The sequence below is a fragment of the Lutjanus erythropterus genome, chromosome 7 (genome assembly GCF_056507025.1).
Source record: "Lutjanus erythropterus isolate fLutEry1 chromosome 7, fLutEry1.hap2, whole genome shotgun sequence".
Lineage (NCBI taxonomy): Eukaryota > Metazoa > Chordata > Actinopteri > Lutjaniformes > Lutjanidae > Lutjanus > Lutjanus erythropterus.
In genome coordinates this window covers 41,583,882-41,601,418 of record NC_139323.1, presented here as the reverse complement: position 1 = coordinate 41,601,418, position 17,537 = coordinate 41,583,882, and the positions used below count along the sequence as shown (strand labels likewise).

The 17,537-nt window shown below is 43.9% G+C and overlaps 1 protein-coding gene across 1 annotated transcript in view; it reads left to right on the top strand.

The window, feature by feature from the left end:
- frem1b (Fras1 related extracellular matrix 1b) overlaps nt 1-17,537 on the top strand; it is a 44,496-nt gene that overhangs the window by 13,970 nt on the left and 12,989 nt on the right. The window contains exons 9-24 of the mRNA XM_084723830.1: nt 320-664; nt 1,183-1,325; nt 1,413-1,609; nt 2,375-2,465; nt 2,920-3,087; nt 4,042-4,250; nt 5,756-5,849; nt 6,145-6,397; nt 7,088-7,282; nt 10,787-10,975; nt 11,055-11,251; nt 11,365-11,590; nt 12,527-12,671; nt 15,098-15,239; nt 15,327-15,531; nt 17,139-17,403. Of these exons, the coding sequence (XP_084579956.1) occupies nt 320-664; nt 1,183-1,325; nt 1,413-1,609; nt 2,375-2,465; nt 2,920-3,087; nt 4,042-4,250; nt 5,756-5,849; nt 6,145-6,397; nt 7,088-7,282; nt 10,787-10,975; nt 11,055-11,251; nt 11,365-11,590; nt 12,527-12,671; nt 15,098-15,239; nt 15,327-15,531; nt 17,139-17,403 (3,064 nt within the window). The remainder of the gene's footprint in view (nt 1-319; nt 665-1,182; nt 1,326-1,412; nt 1,610-2,374; nt 2,466-2,919; nt 3,088-4,041; nt 4,251-5,755; nt 5,850-6,144; nt 6,398-7,087; nt 7,283-10,786; nt 10,976-11,054; nt 11,252-11,364; nt 11,591-12,526; nt 12,672-15,097; nt 15,240-15,326; nt 15,532-17,138; nt 17,404-17,537) is intronic.

Below are 17,537 nucleotides of genomic sequence, written 5' to 3'. Positions count from 1 at the left end.
GTATGAATAAATATGAAAATAAATGAAAATGCTCATCATTATTCTGCTGTATTTTGCTATTTTTCTTTATATTTCCACATTTTTATTTACTAATTTATTCTTTTATTTAGAAAAAAATGACATAAATATACTTTTGAGTTACCTCTTTGATGACATGTGATATGGTTGAAAAATCAATATTACAATAATAATAATATTTTTTCTAATATAACAAACATTAAAAGTCCTAAAAACTTCAGTCATGATATTTTGTTATTGCTCAGCTGTATTTTTTATTTTTAACTAAAATATGAAAAATCTCTGTGTTTCTTGTTTCCAGGTGGGAAGGCGTTCATGTTTTGCGTGCGTGACCTGAGGGAGGGCGTGGTCGTCTACCATCACTCCGACAGCGACACCACCCGCGACCACATCGTCTTCCGCATCAGCGACGGCCGTCACAGCATCCGCCACAAGTTCCCCATCAACATCCTGCCCAAAGACGACTCGCCGCCGTTCCTCATCAACAACGTGGCAGTGGAGGTGCAGGAGGGCGGGGCCGTGAGGCTGGAGGAGTACATGCTGTTAGCCTCCGACCTGGACTCCAGTGACGACTACATCCTCTACCAGGTCGTCTCCAGCCCCCAGGCGGGGCAGCTGGTCAGGAAGACCTCCGCCCACGAGACAGGTGAGGGTGGAGCACGTTCAGGGAGTCACGCCACTGTTCATTGTTCCGAATAATGTTCCACTGGACCGAAACGCTATTTGTCTTGAGCCATTATCCCCAAAACACCCAAACACCCAACACTGCAAAATGATCACCCTAATATAATTTACTGTTTAGGTATCAGGTTGGTATGAGAGGTGTTCTTAAAATATAAATTACAATAAATATAAAACATAGAGAACATTACATTAGAAAATTCTGACCCATCAGTCAGTAAAAAATGTCATTATAAACTCTTTCAGCCTCATTTTTCCGAACACAGTAGAATCAGATCCCTTCTTGTTCACATATTTTGATGTTTCAGGTAATTTTCTCTGTAAATCTACAGTCGAACTGAAGTTCAGATTATTTTGATCCTCTGAAGTTTGCAGATTTTCACCTGGATGCTGCTGCACGGTTCCAGCAGGTCAGCAGGTAGATTCTGTGATGTATGATGCAGCTGCAGCTTGTAAATATTCTGATCTGATCCGTCCATGCAGGAGCTCCGGTGGACAGTTTCCTGCAGAGAGATCTGATCCAGGGTCAGATCTACTACCAGCACTCGGGAGAGGAGCAGTTTGAAGACTCGTTCGACATCACGCTGTCCGACAGCCACCAGCCGCCAAACCTCTCCCAGACATACGTGAGTCCAAACAGAACGCCGCACCGTCCTCTCGTCTCAGTCCAAACCGTCCTGTCTCTCTGACCTGTCTCCTCCCTGTGCGTCCAGACGGTGGTGGTCCAGGTTTTCCCGGTGAAGGACCAGCTGCCGGTGGAGGTTTCCGGCAGCGTTCGGTCTCTGACGGTGAAGGAGACGGAGGTGGTTTACGTCACTCAGGCTCAGCTCCACTTCACTGACAGAGAGCATCCAGACACAGACCTGACCTACGTCATCACACAGCCCTGCTACAGCCCACTGCATCCTGGGTAAGGACGGGGCGGGACCATGGACGGATCGTGAGACAACAGGCTGCAGACATGTTAAAGGCCCCCAACCGTCCCTTATGGGAGGAGACATGGTGTCTCTTTGTAGCCATTTTGTCTGTTTGTGATATCTTTGTCTGCCTTTGTTGTCATATTGTGTCTCTTTGTGGTACTTTTTGCCCCTTTCTAGTACTTTCCTGTTTGTAGTACTTGTTTTGTCTCTCTAGTCATTTTGTGTCTCTTTGTGGTAGTTTTTTTTTGGGGGGGGGGGATTTTATGGCACTATTTGTGTTTCTTTGTGGTACTTTTGTGTCTTTGTAAAGTTTGTCTGTTGTTGTAGTTTTGCATCTCTTCGTCAAAATTCTGTCTCTATTGGTAGTTTTGTGTATCTTCATTTTTGTGGTTGTTTTTGCCCCTTTTGCCCCTCACTAGTACTTTTCTGTTTTTGTCGTACTCTGTAGTAATTTTGTGTCTCTTTGTAGTAGTTTTGTGTCTTCTTGTGGTAGGTTCAATGCCTGCTTGTAGAAATGTTGTGTCTTTGTAGTACTCTTTTTGTCTCTGTAGTAATTTTGTGTCTCTGACACCTTGGGCCCGTTCAGTAATCCATCCTCAGGGATAAAAGCGGTGCAGGACGTGTTTAGCTTAGCTTAGCACCAGGACTAGAGGCAGGGAGAACTGCTGACATGATTCAATCAAAAGCAAGAAAATAAAGAAGAGTCGTAACTTTTGCATGAAACTGAAAATCATTGTTACTGCTGTTATTTTCAGGCTGATGGACGCAGGACGTTTGTTCTACACCGACAGCACCAACGCCATGAAGAAAGACCACATGGTGCCGGTGTTAAAGTCCTTCACACAGGTTTGAATTACACACAGATTTACTGCCTCCTGGAACACACACACACACACACACACACACACACACACACAGCATGAAGATTATTATACAAACAAACAATCTCACTTTCATTTATTCAGCTATTATCAGCAAAATGTACTACGAAAGTAAAATGACTCATAATGCAAAAAAACAAATAAAAAGCAAAATACAAAAGTCCTCTGTTACAGAGTAAATGTTATTCTCCACTGAAAAGAAAAGTTTACAAACATGTTGCTAGGCTGTTGCTAAGGAGGTTGCTATGGTATTTAGAAGTGCAAAGTCAAAGTGAACTGAACATGCTGATGTTTCAGTTTCAGCTTTAGTTGACAGTTTTCAGTAAAAAGTGACGTGAATAAATCATCTGCAGCTTAAAACGGTTTTGAAAAAAAGTACTCGAGTAAAAGTACTTAGTTACTGTCCTGTGCTCTCCCAGCATGCAGTGAACCACATGAAGGTGGCCTTCATGCCTCCTGTGGAGGACATCGGCCCGGAGCCGCTCTTCGTCCAGTTTGTCTTCTCCGTCAGCGATCACCACGGCGGCACCGTCTCCGACCTCGTCTTCAACATCACCGTCACCCCCGTGGACGACCAGGCGCCGGAGGTCAGAGGTCAAACACAGACAGACGACTGATGATTTAACTGTAGAACGATTTAGTGGGAATAAATACAGAAATAAAGGGTTCTAGAGGGGCCCGGGTTCTACACAGAACCATTTGCTTCTGAAAAAAAAAACTCTTTTGAAGAAAGTGTTCATCAAGCGTTCTTTGTTTACCCATGATGCAACTGGGTCAACTTAAACATTGTAGTCTGTTAAAATGATGGACGACCTCAACATACGGGATTCGATCATTGTTTGGCTCATTTATTATATATTTACTTTATTGTTCTCCACAGAACCCTCAGAAGACAAAATGTGAAGTTGTTGGTTTCTTGGGGAGGTTCTAGATGAAACTGTTGGAATGTAGAGGGGTTCTTGGTAGAACTCCCACAGTGGGTTCCAGATGAAACCCATGGATATAAAAGGGAATCAGCTGGGTGGGTTCTAGATGAAACTGTTGGAATATAAAGGTGTTCCTGGTAGAACACACTGGTTGGGCTCTAGATGAAACCCATGGTCTGTAAAAGAGTTCTTGGTAGAACCCCCTGAGTGGGTTCCAGATGAAACCCTTGGAGTGTAAAGGGGTTCTCAGTATAATCACCTGGGTGGGTTCTGGATTAAACTGTTGGAATATATAAGGGTTCTCTGTAGAACATTAGAACATAGAGGGTTCTGGGTGGAACCTTTCACAGATGGTTCTAACTATATTCCTATATATTAGGCTTTAGGTAGAACCCTCTTTAAGGGTTCCAGCAGGAACTTTTATAAAAGACTCTACTAGGAATCAAAAAGGGTTCTTCTATGGGGACAAGCTGAAGAACCCTATACTGTTCTAGTTAGACCCTTTAAGTCTAAAAGTGTGTGATTTTAATAACGTAAGATTTCAATACGTTCCTCCTGATGTTTAAAGATCCAGATGTTTGACTCGTGTTGGTTGCTGCTGTGTTTGGTCGTCAGGCCTTCACCAACCTGCTGCGGGTGGAGGAGGGTGGAGGAGCCTTTGTGACCGAGGAGCACCTCCTGGTCCAGGACCGGGACAGCCGGGAGGAGGCGCTGAGGGTGGAGGTTCAGAGGACGCCTCGTCACGGCCAGCTGGAGCTGCAGGGACAGACCCTGCAGCGGGGAGACGGATTCACCCTGCAGGACCTGAGAGGACTCCGGCTCAGGTCAGACACACTGAGGGGGGCGGGGGGTTGGGGGTTTGGTTCTGGTTTTCTCCTCCACATCACTATTTTAGATGTTGGGATCAAACAGGATCTGGTTCAGTCCTCTTCAGTTTCCCTCAGACAGCAGAGAGAACTGAAAATAAGATCCAGAAGTGAAGAGTTGAAGCACAGTGATGTGATGCAGAACGGATGTTGTTGTTCTGGTGGTTTTCTGGATCACTGACTGCAGGAACACAGAGTCCTGATCAAAGCTGTGTGGATATTACAGACAGAGAGAACCGTAATGACATGCTTCCATACTTCACTCACATGATCACACGCCACAGACATGTAAACGCTGACCCACGTGTGTTTGATTCCTCTGTAAACTGTTGGTCTGCACCTTTTTGACCGTCGCCACACACACTGACCAGCAGCAGAACCCACAGGAACATAAACCGAAACCTCAGCAGGAAACAGCACACTCAGTCAGGCCTGTGGGAGTTTTAATGGAGGCGTGTGATTAGTCTCTGTGTGTGAGTTTACCTTCTGAAACTTCTGTCATCTGCAGCCTCAGTTTACAACAACAAACCTAAAAAATCATTTCTGAAGATCCCTTCAATTTAAATCTGCGCCTGGTTACACAAAACACCTTAACTTTTCTCACTGTAGGTTTCATAAGAGACCGTTCACCTTCATCCAAGAGGAACAGAAACCTACAACTGATCTGTTCTGACCAGAACAGAGATCAGTAATCACAGGAAGAACTGCAGTAAAACTGCTGAGAATAACTTAAAGTGAACTGACAGACACACACACAAATCTTGCAAGAGTTTCACAAATCAAGGGTTCCTTTCCAGACATGACCAAAGAAAAATGTTTCAGGGTTCCCCAAACTCTGTAAGACAACTATAAGATTTGTGAATCTTGTCATGTTAAATCCAATGCTAAAGTTAGCTTAGCTGTGTGTACACCAGGCAGACAGGAAGTAGCGGTTGTAGCGCTGTGCTTTGCGTCTCTGCGCCCCATTTCTCATCATGTGAAGGCGTCTTTAAAGTCAGACTAACAGACAGAGCCAACGACCTTTTGCTTGCTCACTTTTGCAGGAAATGACAGCGAGCTTAGATTTGTTTTCATAGCAAAACCTGTTAGATGATCGTCTGCCTGCACTGCAACATTCACCTATATGACTTAATGACACACAAATTACAACCTAGACAACTGTGATGTCACTTAATACTGCTGAGCTGACTGCTGTGTTATATAACAAAGCTAGTCTCATATTCAATCATGTGGTCAAATAAATATTATTTAGCTTACATAACCCAAACACCACTGCAACTCATTATTTTTTTATACTAAGTCATTATTTCAAGAAATTACTTTTCTGTAAATTAGGATTTTTGAAAGTGCCTGAGTTTGGTTTGCTTGTTATTTTTCAGTTATTTGCATTTCTGCAAGAACATGATTTTGGACTGTAACCTTTGTGCTGAAGGATGATCATGTGATGCCTCTTTGTGCTGCAGGTACATCCACGATGACTCAGAGACCACTGAGGACGAAGTCAGTCTGAAGGTGACGGACGGTCTGAACTCAGCTGATGTCGTTCTGCTGATACAGGTGAGGTTCTGCTGCTAGAACAGACAGAACATCATCAATCAGCATCCTGTGACAGGGACACAAACAGACATGAGAAATTACACACAGATCCCACAACATTTTGTCAGTTCTTTGTTCACCTTTGATTTTTAATTTCTGACGTTCTCGAGTTTGTGCAAACTCAACACTTCCTCCAAAATCTTCACAATAAAATTTTTCGCAGCCTTCCCAAAATTTGTAGGCTTTTAATGTGAAAAATACAAGGAAGTGTTGTGCTGAGCGAGGGGAACCCGCTGCCTCTCGCTCCTCTCCGCAGGTCCTGCCGATGAACGACGAACCTCCCCAGCTGGGTGGGGGTCTGCGGGGGGAGCTGAGCTGCGAGGAAGGGGGGCGGGTCCAGGTGACGGTGGACTACCTGTCGGCCACGGACCGGGACAGCGACGACTCCAGACTGACCTACATGCTGGCCCGCAGTCCGGGCCGAGGGGAGCTGCAGAGAGCCGGACTGACCGTGGACAAGTTCTCCCAGCAGGACCTGCTGCAGGGACACATCTACTACGTCCACATGGGTGAGGAGGCATCATGGGAAAATACGCTGCGTTCATGGCACCTGGGAAAAATGTTGCTTTTTTCTAGGGTTCCTCTTAGAAAACTATTCCATCCATTCTTTAAATCTGACGGGCCACTTATTACATTGGCAAAGGTCCAGTCGGTTCAATCTAGTAAAATATTTAGTCCAAAACACGCTACAACATCGATAAATACCCACAAACTGCTGCTGCGTCATTTCAAGTTAGTTTGGGAAGACAGAAATGGTGACACAGTTGTGCTGTGGGATTTCAAAATAAATGTATAAAATAAATAAAATGTAAAATAAATGTGTATCAGGATTGTTGATCATGGTGTTGATACATCAGTCCAGATTGGTAGGACATTACACCCCCACCGGAAACCTTCATATAGAGACATATGATGTTAGGACAGACAGACGGTCCTGCAAGTTTTGGACATTTTAATTTTTTATTGTGTGTTTTAAATAATTCACCATGTTAAGAAAAGGAGGTGTCATTTATACCAGCTGTATTTTCAACATATCAGCACTGAAGAATATACCAAAATCCACGTATTAAAAACCGTTCCAATTACACAGCTGACGTTGTGACATCCCACTGTCGTCACGACAACACAACACGTTTTCTGTCTCTGAAGAAATGAATTCTGCTGCTGTTAACGATAAAGTTTTCTCTGTCTGTCTTCAGGAGGAGAGATCGGACCTGAGCCGGTGTTCGACACCGTCACCCTCATCATCTCTGATGGAGAGGCTGGAGGGACGGAGGGCTGTTGTCACGGAGATGCTCCGCCTCCACCTGTACCTCTGCACGGCACACTTCCTGTGTACGACCTGAATATTACTGTTCTTCCTGTCAACAACCAAGTCCCCGCCGTCACTCTGGGTGAGACGTCCCTTTCCTCAGGTCAAATATGTGAGGAACAGTTTACCTCCTGAGACAAAATTTTGTTTCCTCAAAAAAGGCCAGAAGAGTTGAACATTTTATTTGTTGACATTTTCACAGTTTGGGCTTTTATTTCTGCTGGTTATGATAAAACTGTTCTCAGCTGTAAGTGAAGGAATTTTTCTTTAAGAAAAATATTTTCCAGCTCAGCTGCAGCCACATTTCACACAAAATGTCTCAATAAGAATCCAACAGGAGAAAAACTGAGATAAATATTGTGTGTGTGTGTGTGTGTGTGTGTGTGTGTGTGTACGTGTTTTCACTGCTGACAATCCTCTTAATGCAGCGGAGCAGCTCTGACCCAACAACACGCCATCACCTATCAGTCCAACACACACTCTGCACTGGGAGGAGTGAGGGAGGGGTAGCACACATCACATGTACACACACACACACACACACACACACACACACACCCGCAAACACACACTTTCTCTCTCTCCTGGGGAGGGTGTTAGTTCTCACTGGAGTCGGAGCCAAGAAGAGGGATTGGAGGAGCTCTGTGGTTATCAATGGAGACCAGTGACCACTGGGACTCACACTGGGATGACTGGGAGAGAGAGTGTGTGTGTGTGTGTGTGTGTGTGTGTGTGTGTGTGTGTGTGTGTGTGTGTGTGTGTGTGTGTGTGTGTGTGTGATAGAGAGACAGGAGAAGACTTTGCTCTGGCATGTTTGCACACTGAGAAACATCTCAATCTTGAATCATTTTGTTCCTAAAAATCTTAATTTCCTAAAAATAAAAAAAAGGTTTCTGAATGGAAGTTTTTGGAAGTGTGTTTCCACCGTAGGGACCAGGGTCTAAATGAAGTTCCTTCCAAAAGTACAAGATCTTTGGGAGTGAGGTGTGCAGTGCTGAACACTTCTGATTGGTCGAGTATTCGCTGCGTTTCATATCAGCAACTATTTTTGAAAAATCTGCAGCCACAAGGGAAAACTAATATTTCAACTGATTAGATGTGTTTTTTTTTTTTGTCTTTTTTCTTTTTCATGTTTCAACGACATATGAACATGATAACCTTGAATATCTGCTGATACTTTTGGTTTTAAGATAATTATCAGTCTAGGATCAATATAAATTAAATTTCTTCCCTTGTTTCAACTTTCAAAAATTAGATGAAAAGTTAAAAAAATATTCCACACCTCTTTTGCTAAGGACTCTTCTTCTTCAAACTTAAAGCGTTGAATTTTAGAAACTCAAAACATTGTATTAAAAATATTATATATATTATATAGTTTTTTTTCTGGATTGTTTTTTGGCTAAAACTCAAAGATTTAAGTTTGTCTCAACTGTCTTTCAGTGTGTTTCCTTGACATTTAAAGTTGTTTCAACACTTTTTTTAGTGTGTCTTCTCTCCAGTATAATGGAACTGATGACACAAAAAATACATTTAAAAAAATTCAAAACCAGTGTCTCTTTCCAAAACTCAGGACCTGGTTCCTCAAGATTCACAAACGTTGTTGTGAGCAGTTTCATGTAGGAACTACTTTCTTTCAGCAGCAGAATCTGCCGGAACTACCTTCTATAAGAATTTTGTTTTGAATTATAAAATATTAAATTAAAAAACCAGATAAAAACCGCTGCGACACATCTCAGTCATTTTGTTTTTCCTCTTTCTGAGCTGCTGCGAGATGCTGAGATTTCTAGAAACTTTCTGAAACAAGTGAAGCACGACAAAAAAAAATTAATATTGAATTTAAGTTTGAGTTGATCAGACTGAAATAATTCTGTCGTGTTGTGGTTTTTTTTGTCGTGTGTGTTTGTTGTGTGTGAGCGACTGTTTAGCTCATTGTTTGCACATTGCATTGTGGGTGATTTTTTGGCATTTGTGCATGCGTGTGTGTTGTTCTCAGCGGGTCGGCCAGGCTAACGAGGTTGGCACCGACGTGTTTTAAGTGAAATCTGCCTATTGTCTGCTGGTATTACATGAACACAAACACACACAAACACACACACAGCTGGGTGAGATTATCACTCTCCTGTTAGTGTGTGTGTGTCCCAGGAGACCGCGGACAATGAACGTCTTTACCAAACAAAAGCAGAAAGAAGCGCATCCCTCGGTCACAATAGGCGACGTGTACTCGCCGCCTCGCTGGCCGGATTACCGCAGCGCGACCAGCGGCGGGATAACTCTAATCCTGCCAGCATATCTCACCATTCATTCATTCATTCATTCAACAGCAGCACGGCGGCGCAGGGCAGGGTTTGAGGTGGGGGTGTTGGGGGGTGTGGGGGGGTGGATGTGGTGTTTCTTGGTCTAATTAATTAGCAGTGAATAAAGACGCAGAGTAAGAGCATTAACGCGGCCAAACCAGAGGAATCTGGATTTACCTTGTTTCTTTATTTAGAGGGACGTTAGTTTATCAGCGAGATCCAGGACTGTCCGTCGTTTACGCTCACACACATCCACACAATGTATACACACACACACACACACACACACACACACACACACACAGAGTTCATACGCACATGATTAAGGATTATGGTTTATTATGGATTATATGGATCCAGGTCCAGAGGTGATTGTGTTTGTTAATTAACAGCAGTGAGAAGGAAGATGATGGAGTCATTAGCAGCTCGGATGGACGAATGGACAGACGGATATTACTCTCAGTCATAGCTCAACGTAGTTTGTCCATCTTGTTGGAAAGGGATCGTACATTTGCAAGAAGAAGGGTTGGGAGTATTAGCTTGTAGCCTTTAGCTTAGCTTGTATGTGTGTCGGTAAACCATGCTGACCCTGGTGGTCTGATGATTTCAGCTGGTATCTGCCTCCAAACAACGTGAGGTGGTTACATGTAGTCCAGTTCTGAGGAGGTCATGAACTAAATGTGCCTCAACAGAAACAAACACAAACACTAATAAGAGAGTTTCAGGGAACACTGAGCCGCCATATTGGTTAACTTTATTTATTTTTGTAATGTCCTCTTTTACCTTTCCTCATTTTAGGGAGTGTCATCGGAATTTCATTGTGTTGTTGTCTGCAGCAGTACACTGACAAGACGGAGTCTTGGTTGGTCGGTTGGTTGGGTTTCGTTCGTTTGGTTGATTTGGTTTTGGTTGGTTGGTTGGTTGGTTGGTTGGTTTGGTTTTGGTTGGATGATTCTGGGTGAGGATCAGAGGTGCGACCAAGTCATCATTTTACAAATTAAAAGTACGTCTCAAGTCTTTTCAATCAAGTCCAAATTCAAGAATGACCAGTCCCAAGTCCTGAACTTTGACTTTCAAGTCCTAATTCACTCTTTGGTCACATTTTTCCAGCTGGTGGGATTTTGACTTGCCTCATTATTTACATCAAGCGCAGCACAATTTTGCAAATAAATTATTTAAGCTTCTAAAAATTAAATCGCACTGCAGAAAAAATCAACATCAGTCCGGTGTGAAAAGGCCTTGATTGTCCAGCAGTGGACTGTTGTCTTCATGTCTCTGTTGTGTCCATGCAGGTGAGTCCATGTTTGTGGTGGACGAGGGCTCGTCAGCCTGTCTTTGTGGGGGGGTCCTGGGGGCCATGGACCCTGACAGCCCTCCAGACCAGCTGACCTTTCACCTGGAGACTCCGCCTCTGCACGGCTTCCTGGAGAACACGCTGCCGCCACCTGGCTCTGAGAAGAGCAACGCCGGAGTCCGAGTCGGTTAGTGTGTGTGTGCGTGTGTGTGTGTGTGTGTGTTTAATATACACCTGACCTGACCCTGAAGTTTTTCTTTTCCCAGAATCCTTCAGTCTCATCCACCTGACCTCTGGTTTCATCAACTACGTGCAATCAGAGAGCAAAGGGGTGGAGCCAACTGTCGACCAGCTGTCCATCAGTGTGAGCGATGGGCTGCACCGCTCCGCCCCCGTCCCCTTCTACATCATCATCAATCCAACCAATGATGAGACGCCGTCACTGCTGCTCGCCAACTTCACCGTACGTCTCCCTGCCACCATAGATCTGCGAGCAATGAAACTGCCTCTACCTTTACCTGAGTTTCCTGATGCTGATGTGGTCGTAAAGTTGTTCCTGTCCTCCACCTCCTGCAGGTGAAGGAGGGCGGGATGAGGGAGCTGACGCCGTCCATCCTGAACGGCTTTGACCTGGACGCCCCTCTGGACGTCCTGACCTTCACGGTGGTGCAGCCGCCGGCTCACGGCAGCCTGATCAACGGCATCTACGGCACCGAGATGAGCCGCTACAAGGACATGGGAGCAGAGCTCCTGCAGAGGAGCCTCCCCGTCTCCTCCTTCACCCTGCAGGAGCTCCGACAGGGTGAGAGACTCCAACAGGTCGATCTGAGAGGACATGAGGAAAATTCCCAACACTGCTCATTCCTAGGAAAATTAAAAAAAACAAAACAAAGAAAATAAATAAAACTTTTTCCTTAATTCCACTACTTTTAGCAGCAGAGTTACAGTGTATTCTGATACAGTTACTAATTACCTGTTAAAAAAATGTGATGTAATACTATAACATGTAATCCATTACTCCATAAGCCTGTTTGTTAGACATGTAACAAGTTACCATTCTGACGTCAGAAACACAGTTACAGTTAGTAAAATTTAAACAGGCTTAGTATTTTCAGTGAAGTCAGAGCTGTTGGCTGCACACAGACAGAGGTGTGCTGTTGTATTAACGGGACGTCCTGCAGCTTCATAAATTACATTTATGTCGACAAAACTGACGAGTTTTGTTCATTTAATCTGATAAATCACTTTTGAATTAAAGATTTTGTTTGAGGATTTAATTTTTTTTTTGTTTTTGGGTGACAACATCATTAAATATGATGACAGACATTTGAAAAACCTCTATAAACCTTTGAATTTTAAAAAATGATATTTAGTACAGCCTTGAAAATAAGCTCAGGGGATTTAAAGACATTTTGTAATTTGTCTCTCTTGCATTGACGCTGTATTTTCCTGTGCTCTGCCTCTCCTGTACTGTGTTTTACATGTACATGTGGATATATTATGAGTGTAAATGGTGTTTTAATTCTTATATATTTAATGTGCAGATCATTAAAAAAGATTTTTAAAAAGTTGGCAGGTAAACAGGAGCACTGTATTTATAACTAATTATACATCTTCCTCCTCCCCCGTCCTGCTCCTCTTCTTCCTCCCTGTCCTCTCTTTCACCTGCTCTCCTCCTCCCTGGCTCTTCGTCCCTCCCCTCTCCTCCCTCCTCTTCCTCCCCCTCCTCCCTCTGCAGGCATGAAGATCGTGTACATGCACGATGACACAGAAACCCTGAAGGACGCCGTGGCTCTGCGGCTGACAGATGGCGTCCACACAGTCCAGGGGACGGCTCAGGTCACCGTGCTGCCGGTCAACGACGAGAAACCACGCCTGCTCAAGTACACACACACACACACACACACACACACACACACACACACACACACACACACACACACACACACACACACACACACACACACAGATGTGGGCTTCAGAGCTGATGTGAGGATTTAATATTTAACGCTTGTTAATATGAGCTTTTTGGAAACGTGACTGTGAGGTTTTAGGTCAGAGTTGTTTGAAGGCCCTGACATGGATGCAGATATTTCTGCTTTGTCCACGTCTGTTTACACACTGATGAAAAAAACAGAAAATATTTTTTGTTGAATGACTAATATTAGGTCTTTATATTTTCTTTCTTGGTGAATATTTGCACATTTGTCCCACTTCATTTACTCAGATCGTTTACTTCAGAAAAAGTACTAATACCACAGTGTATAAATACTCTGTTAACAAGTAAAACTTACTTCACAGGATTTCTCAAAAAGTAATGGAGTCTTACAAAAATAATCACCCTGACCTTCGCCCCTCCTTCTTATTCTCTCATTATTTTGCTGCTGGGATGTTTTACCAACTCAGAACATCAGTATCTGACATCCTGGGAATGAGGCTCAACAATCACTGTCTTTCTGAGAAACTTTCATAACTTGTGATATTTTTTAAAGCGTCGGGGCTCATCTCGTTAACACGATAAACACAAATACATTTGAACGCATCTTAAGTTTCCATTTAGAGCTTCATACGTTTCTTGTTTTAGATTTTAATTTGATAATTTCATGTAAGTATTATCACAAGTGTTTATTTTCATATCAGTGAAACACTGAAGCGTAGAGAGGCTCAGCAGGAGGGGTCGAGGTCAGGGGGGTCAACACGGACCAGAAGGGTGGAGGAGGTGGGGGAGTAGACGGGGAGGGGGGGGGGGTAACCTGTGTGCACATGTGGCGGGACGCTTTGCTTCAGTGGGTGGAAATCTGTGACCCCCTCCTTCATATTTTCATTTGAACGAGTGATTGGGAATTTGCATCCTTCACTGGGCTCCCCGTGCCGTCCCATCACCTCCCCCCTCCCTAACCCCCGTGCCCTGTCCCCAGCCCAGTTGTTGTTGGTGGGTGGGTGGGTGGGTGGGTGTGCTGGCACAGGCTGAGCTGGTGCTGTAAAGACCACCGAGGCAGAAGTAACGCAGAGACTTGGCAGATGCCGGCCTCCTTGTTTTTGCGTTCCTGCAGGATGAACGTGGCAGCTTCTCCTCCTGCGTGGATTTTAGTTACGAGTGAGGAAGCAGCCAGACGGTTTCTGATGTTCACCCCCACCACCACCACCACCACCCAACATCTCCACGATCCCGCTGGAAAAACCTGATCTCACAAAAACTTTCAACTCCTTCCTGTTTGTATCAAACCGTCCCCCTCATTCACAGGATAACAGGCTCTTATTCTTCTACTTTTGTCCTTCGTTACACATTTACACACACAGATTATACATCGATCAATGGAAAACTGTATATATTAGTAAAATAATCACCAAAGCAATGCCTAATGAACAAAAAAGAAAAAAATGATGTCACAAAAAGTGAAAGACGATCAAACATAACAAAAGACAAAGAGTAGATTATTTTAAGAGAGGAAGCCTGTTGTTACCTGATATTAACATGCATCTCCACATGCCTCTTAAATGACCACTTGTGATTGGATCTCAAATGAACACAATGGCCTTAACACAAGGAAAGAAATAACTTCACGAGTAACATTTGTCGACTTTATAAGAAAGAACAAAGAACAAAGAACAAGAATTTGTTGTAGACATTGTTTCAGAAAGTTTCTTCTCACACAACATCTCTCAAAACTGCATGATTTTTTTTAATAGAGTCTGGGGACTTTCTCTACGGAGTCCTGCAGGAACAATGCGGGGAAACAGCTCACTTCAACCATAGATCATGTATTACATTAAACAGGATTTCAGCCTATTTGATACACAATCTGCTCTAACTTGCTATTTGGACTGCAGAGCTCATTTCTGAGTCCACAAATGCTGCGTATTGCTCCTTTAAAGGTAGGATCTCGTGCCACCAACATGCATTTCTAGTGGGTCATAAGTGATGACTGAAAAGGATAAAATGCATCATATTTCATGTGTTGATCAGATGTTTTTTGCCTGAAATCTGAATGTGCAAAGTATCTACAGTTGTCTCATAATTAAGGTGAAGTAGAAAGTTTACACCACCGGACAATGACAGGTTTCCACGTTTGTGTATTTTATTATAATATAAGACTGATTTTTAGGTTTAGTCTCTTTTTTTCTCAGCAGAAATGTCCAAGTTTTCACTTGTACTTTTGGAAAACTGAGCAGAACAAAATAAAGTTTGAACTGATGGTTCAGGTTTATTGACTTGACTCCAGAAAAGTGACTCAAATGAACTAAAAGTTATAAGTTTACAGCGTAGATTCTTTTGTAACGCATTGTTTTTTCTTCGTTGGTGTGTCAGGAACGTGGGGCTGGAGGTGAAGTCTGGGGAGCGCAGGGTGATCTCCAGCGTGGTTCTGGAGGCCGAGGACTTGGACACACCCCCAAACCAGGTGTTCTACTTCCTCAACGCCGAACCGCGCTTCGGAAAACTGCAGCTGAAGGTGACGACTCAGACATTTTCTTTAAAAGTTTGTTTGTCTGGACTCAGTGTCGTTGTACTGGTTCTGATTGGTGTGACTGGTCCGCAGACGGAGGCGGGATGGACCGAGCTGTCAGCTGGTCAGAACTTCACTCAGGAAGACGTGGAGATGAACCGTCTGTGGTACGCACACACCGCCGCCGCCAACGCCGCCGGGTTCAAAGGTCACGACAGCTTCCGCTTCACCTTCAGCGACCTGGACAACGAGACGCCGCCTCAGAGCTTCTTCATCTCAGTCCACACTGTGCAGAAAGGTCAGAGGTCATACCTACTGGAATTTATTAGACTGATACTCTTAATTGACCCCGTCTCCAATCAGCAACTGTCCAATCATTGATTAGCAACTGTAAATAGGGCGCCACAGAGGGTGGCGTCTGTTTTGTTGTCTTTCAAAATAATGAAAGACAAAGAGCACACGTGGGGAATGAATTTAACTTTGTCTTTGTCTGCTTGAACACAAGCTACGAATTCCAGCTAGCAAACGTTAGCTTACTAGAGCTAGATGTTCTCACACACTCTGACTGTGGACCTTCACACACTCTCTGGTCCCTCTCTGGTCCGTCTCCGGTCCCTCTGGTCGGTCGTGGTTCATGTATTATTGAGCGCCCCCCACCTCTCCGTCCCCCTCCCTGCCGTGCCAGCTTTGCCAGTCGGGTGAACACGGTGCGACGAGGCCTCGGCCCTTCTGGCTCCGGGCCCTGTGATCCTGGAGGAGCCGAGGTGAGAAACGGCCGACCTCCTCAGCCGGTGAATAATTAACGGAGGGGAGGTGGAGCAGCTGTGGAGGGGCGTTGGCTCGTCTCCTCTGGGTTCTCCTCCTCCGTCTCCTCCAAGAATGTTCCAAAAAACTGAGACCTGTTCTGTAATGTTTTTTCTATTTTATTATTATTTTTTAGCTTGCTAACTTTAACTTTTGTAAGTCAACAAAGCCATTTACAGGATAAAAAACATACTTTTATTTGTAGTTTAAAGGGGCAGATCAGATTTAATCTTCATTTAATCTTTGTTTACTTAAATTTTCTCAGTTATCTTGTTAAAGGGGTTAAAGGGACTTTCATACAGTTTCACTGCTGTAAAGACAAATCTGGGTTGTAGATGTAGATCTCTGTTGTCGTATTTTGTGCTTCATAATGCACCACACATTTTCAGTGGGAGACAGGTCTGGACTGCAGGCAGGTCAGTCTAGTACCTGAACTCTTTTACTACGAAGACACACTGTTGGAACACGTCCGTCTCTGAATCGTCTCACTCAAATAATCAGGGACGTCTCTGAAGAAGACGTCTGGATGGCAGCACATGTCTCTCCAAAACCTGTTTGTACCTTCAGCATCACAGATGTGACATCAGAGTTTGGAAGGTTACTTTAAAAATTACTCTGATATACTTACTAATGTGGTCAGTATCCTAATCCAAGCATCACAATATCAAAGTAATGTTACTTGAGTACTTTCTGTTACTTTTGGATTACCTCAGTACCAAATATGCTTAAATTGTTTGGCATCATATATTTTTTTTATGTTCATTGATTAATTGCTTATCTATTTGTTCCTTTATTTGTTATGTGTGAATGTACATTTTGATCAATAGGAGTAATTCTGAACATTTAGCAGTACTAGAAGTACATTAGCATGTGTAGCTAATGTTAGCAGTCAGTCTGTGTAGCTAACATTAGCGGTGGTTTGTGTAGTTAGTGGTCTAATATCGGCACTTGTCCTGTGTAGTTAATGTTAGTGGTTCACACAGCTACTTCAGAAATAGGAAAATGGAGGTTAGCAGCTAAAGCTGCTTCATCTCTTAATAAACCATAAATGTTCCCTCCTCGCTGCAGCGTTGTGACCGTTTCCCTCTCGTCTTCCTCCAGGTGACTTGATGCTGCTGACGAAGGCGGTGCGTCTGACGGAGGGCCAGCGGGTCGTCCTGAACACCGACATCCTGCTGGCGTCGGACTCGGCCGGTCGTCCAGAGGAACTGGTCTACACGGTGTCGGTACCGCCCCGACACGGCCTCGTCCACGCCGTCCATCAGCCTGGAGTCCCGCTGACCACCTTCACACAGCTGGACGTGGCCGCGCACCGAGTGTGTTACACGCATGACAACAACCACCACGAAGACACCGACTCCTTGAGGTCAGGACACACAAAACAGTATTCACATGAAATAATCATAATATAATTATAAGAGAGCATCCTGGTTAAAATAAAAGTCAAATAGAAAAAATAAAGAAAAGAAAAGAATCATTTGAGCACATTTAACATTTTGA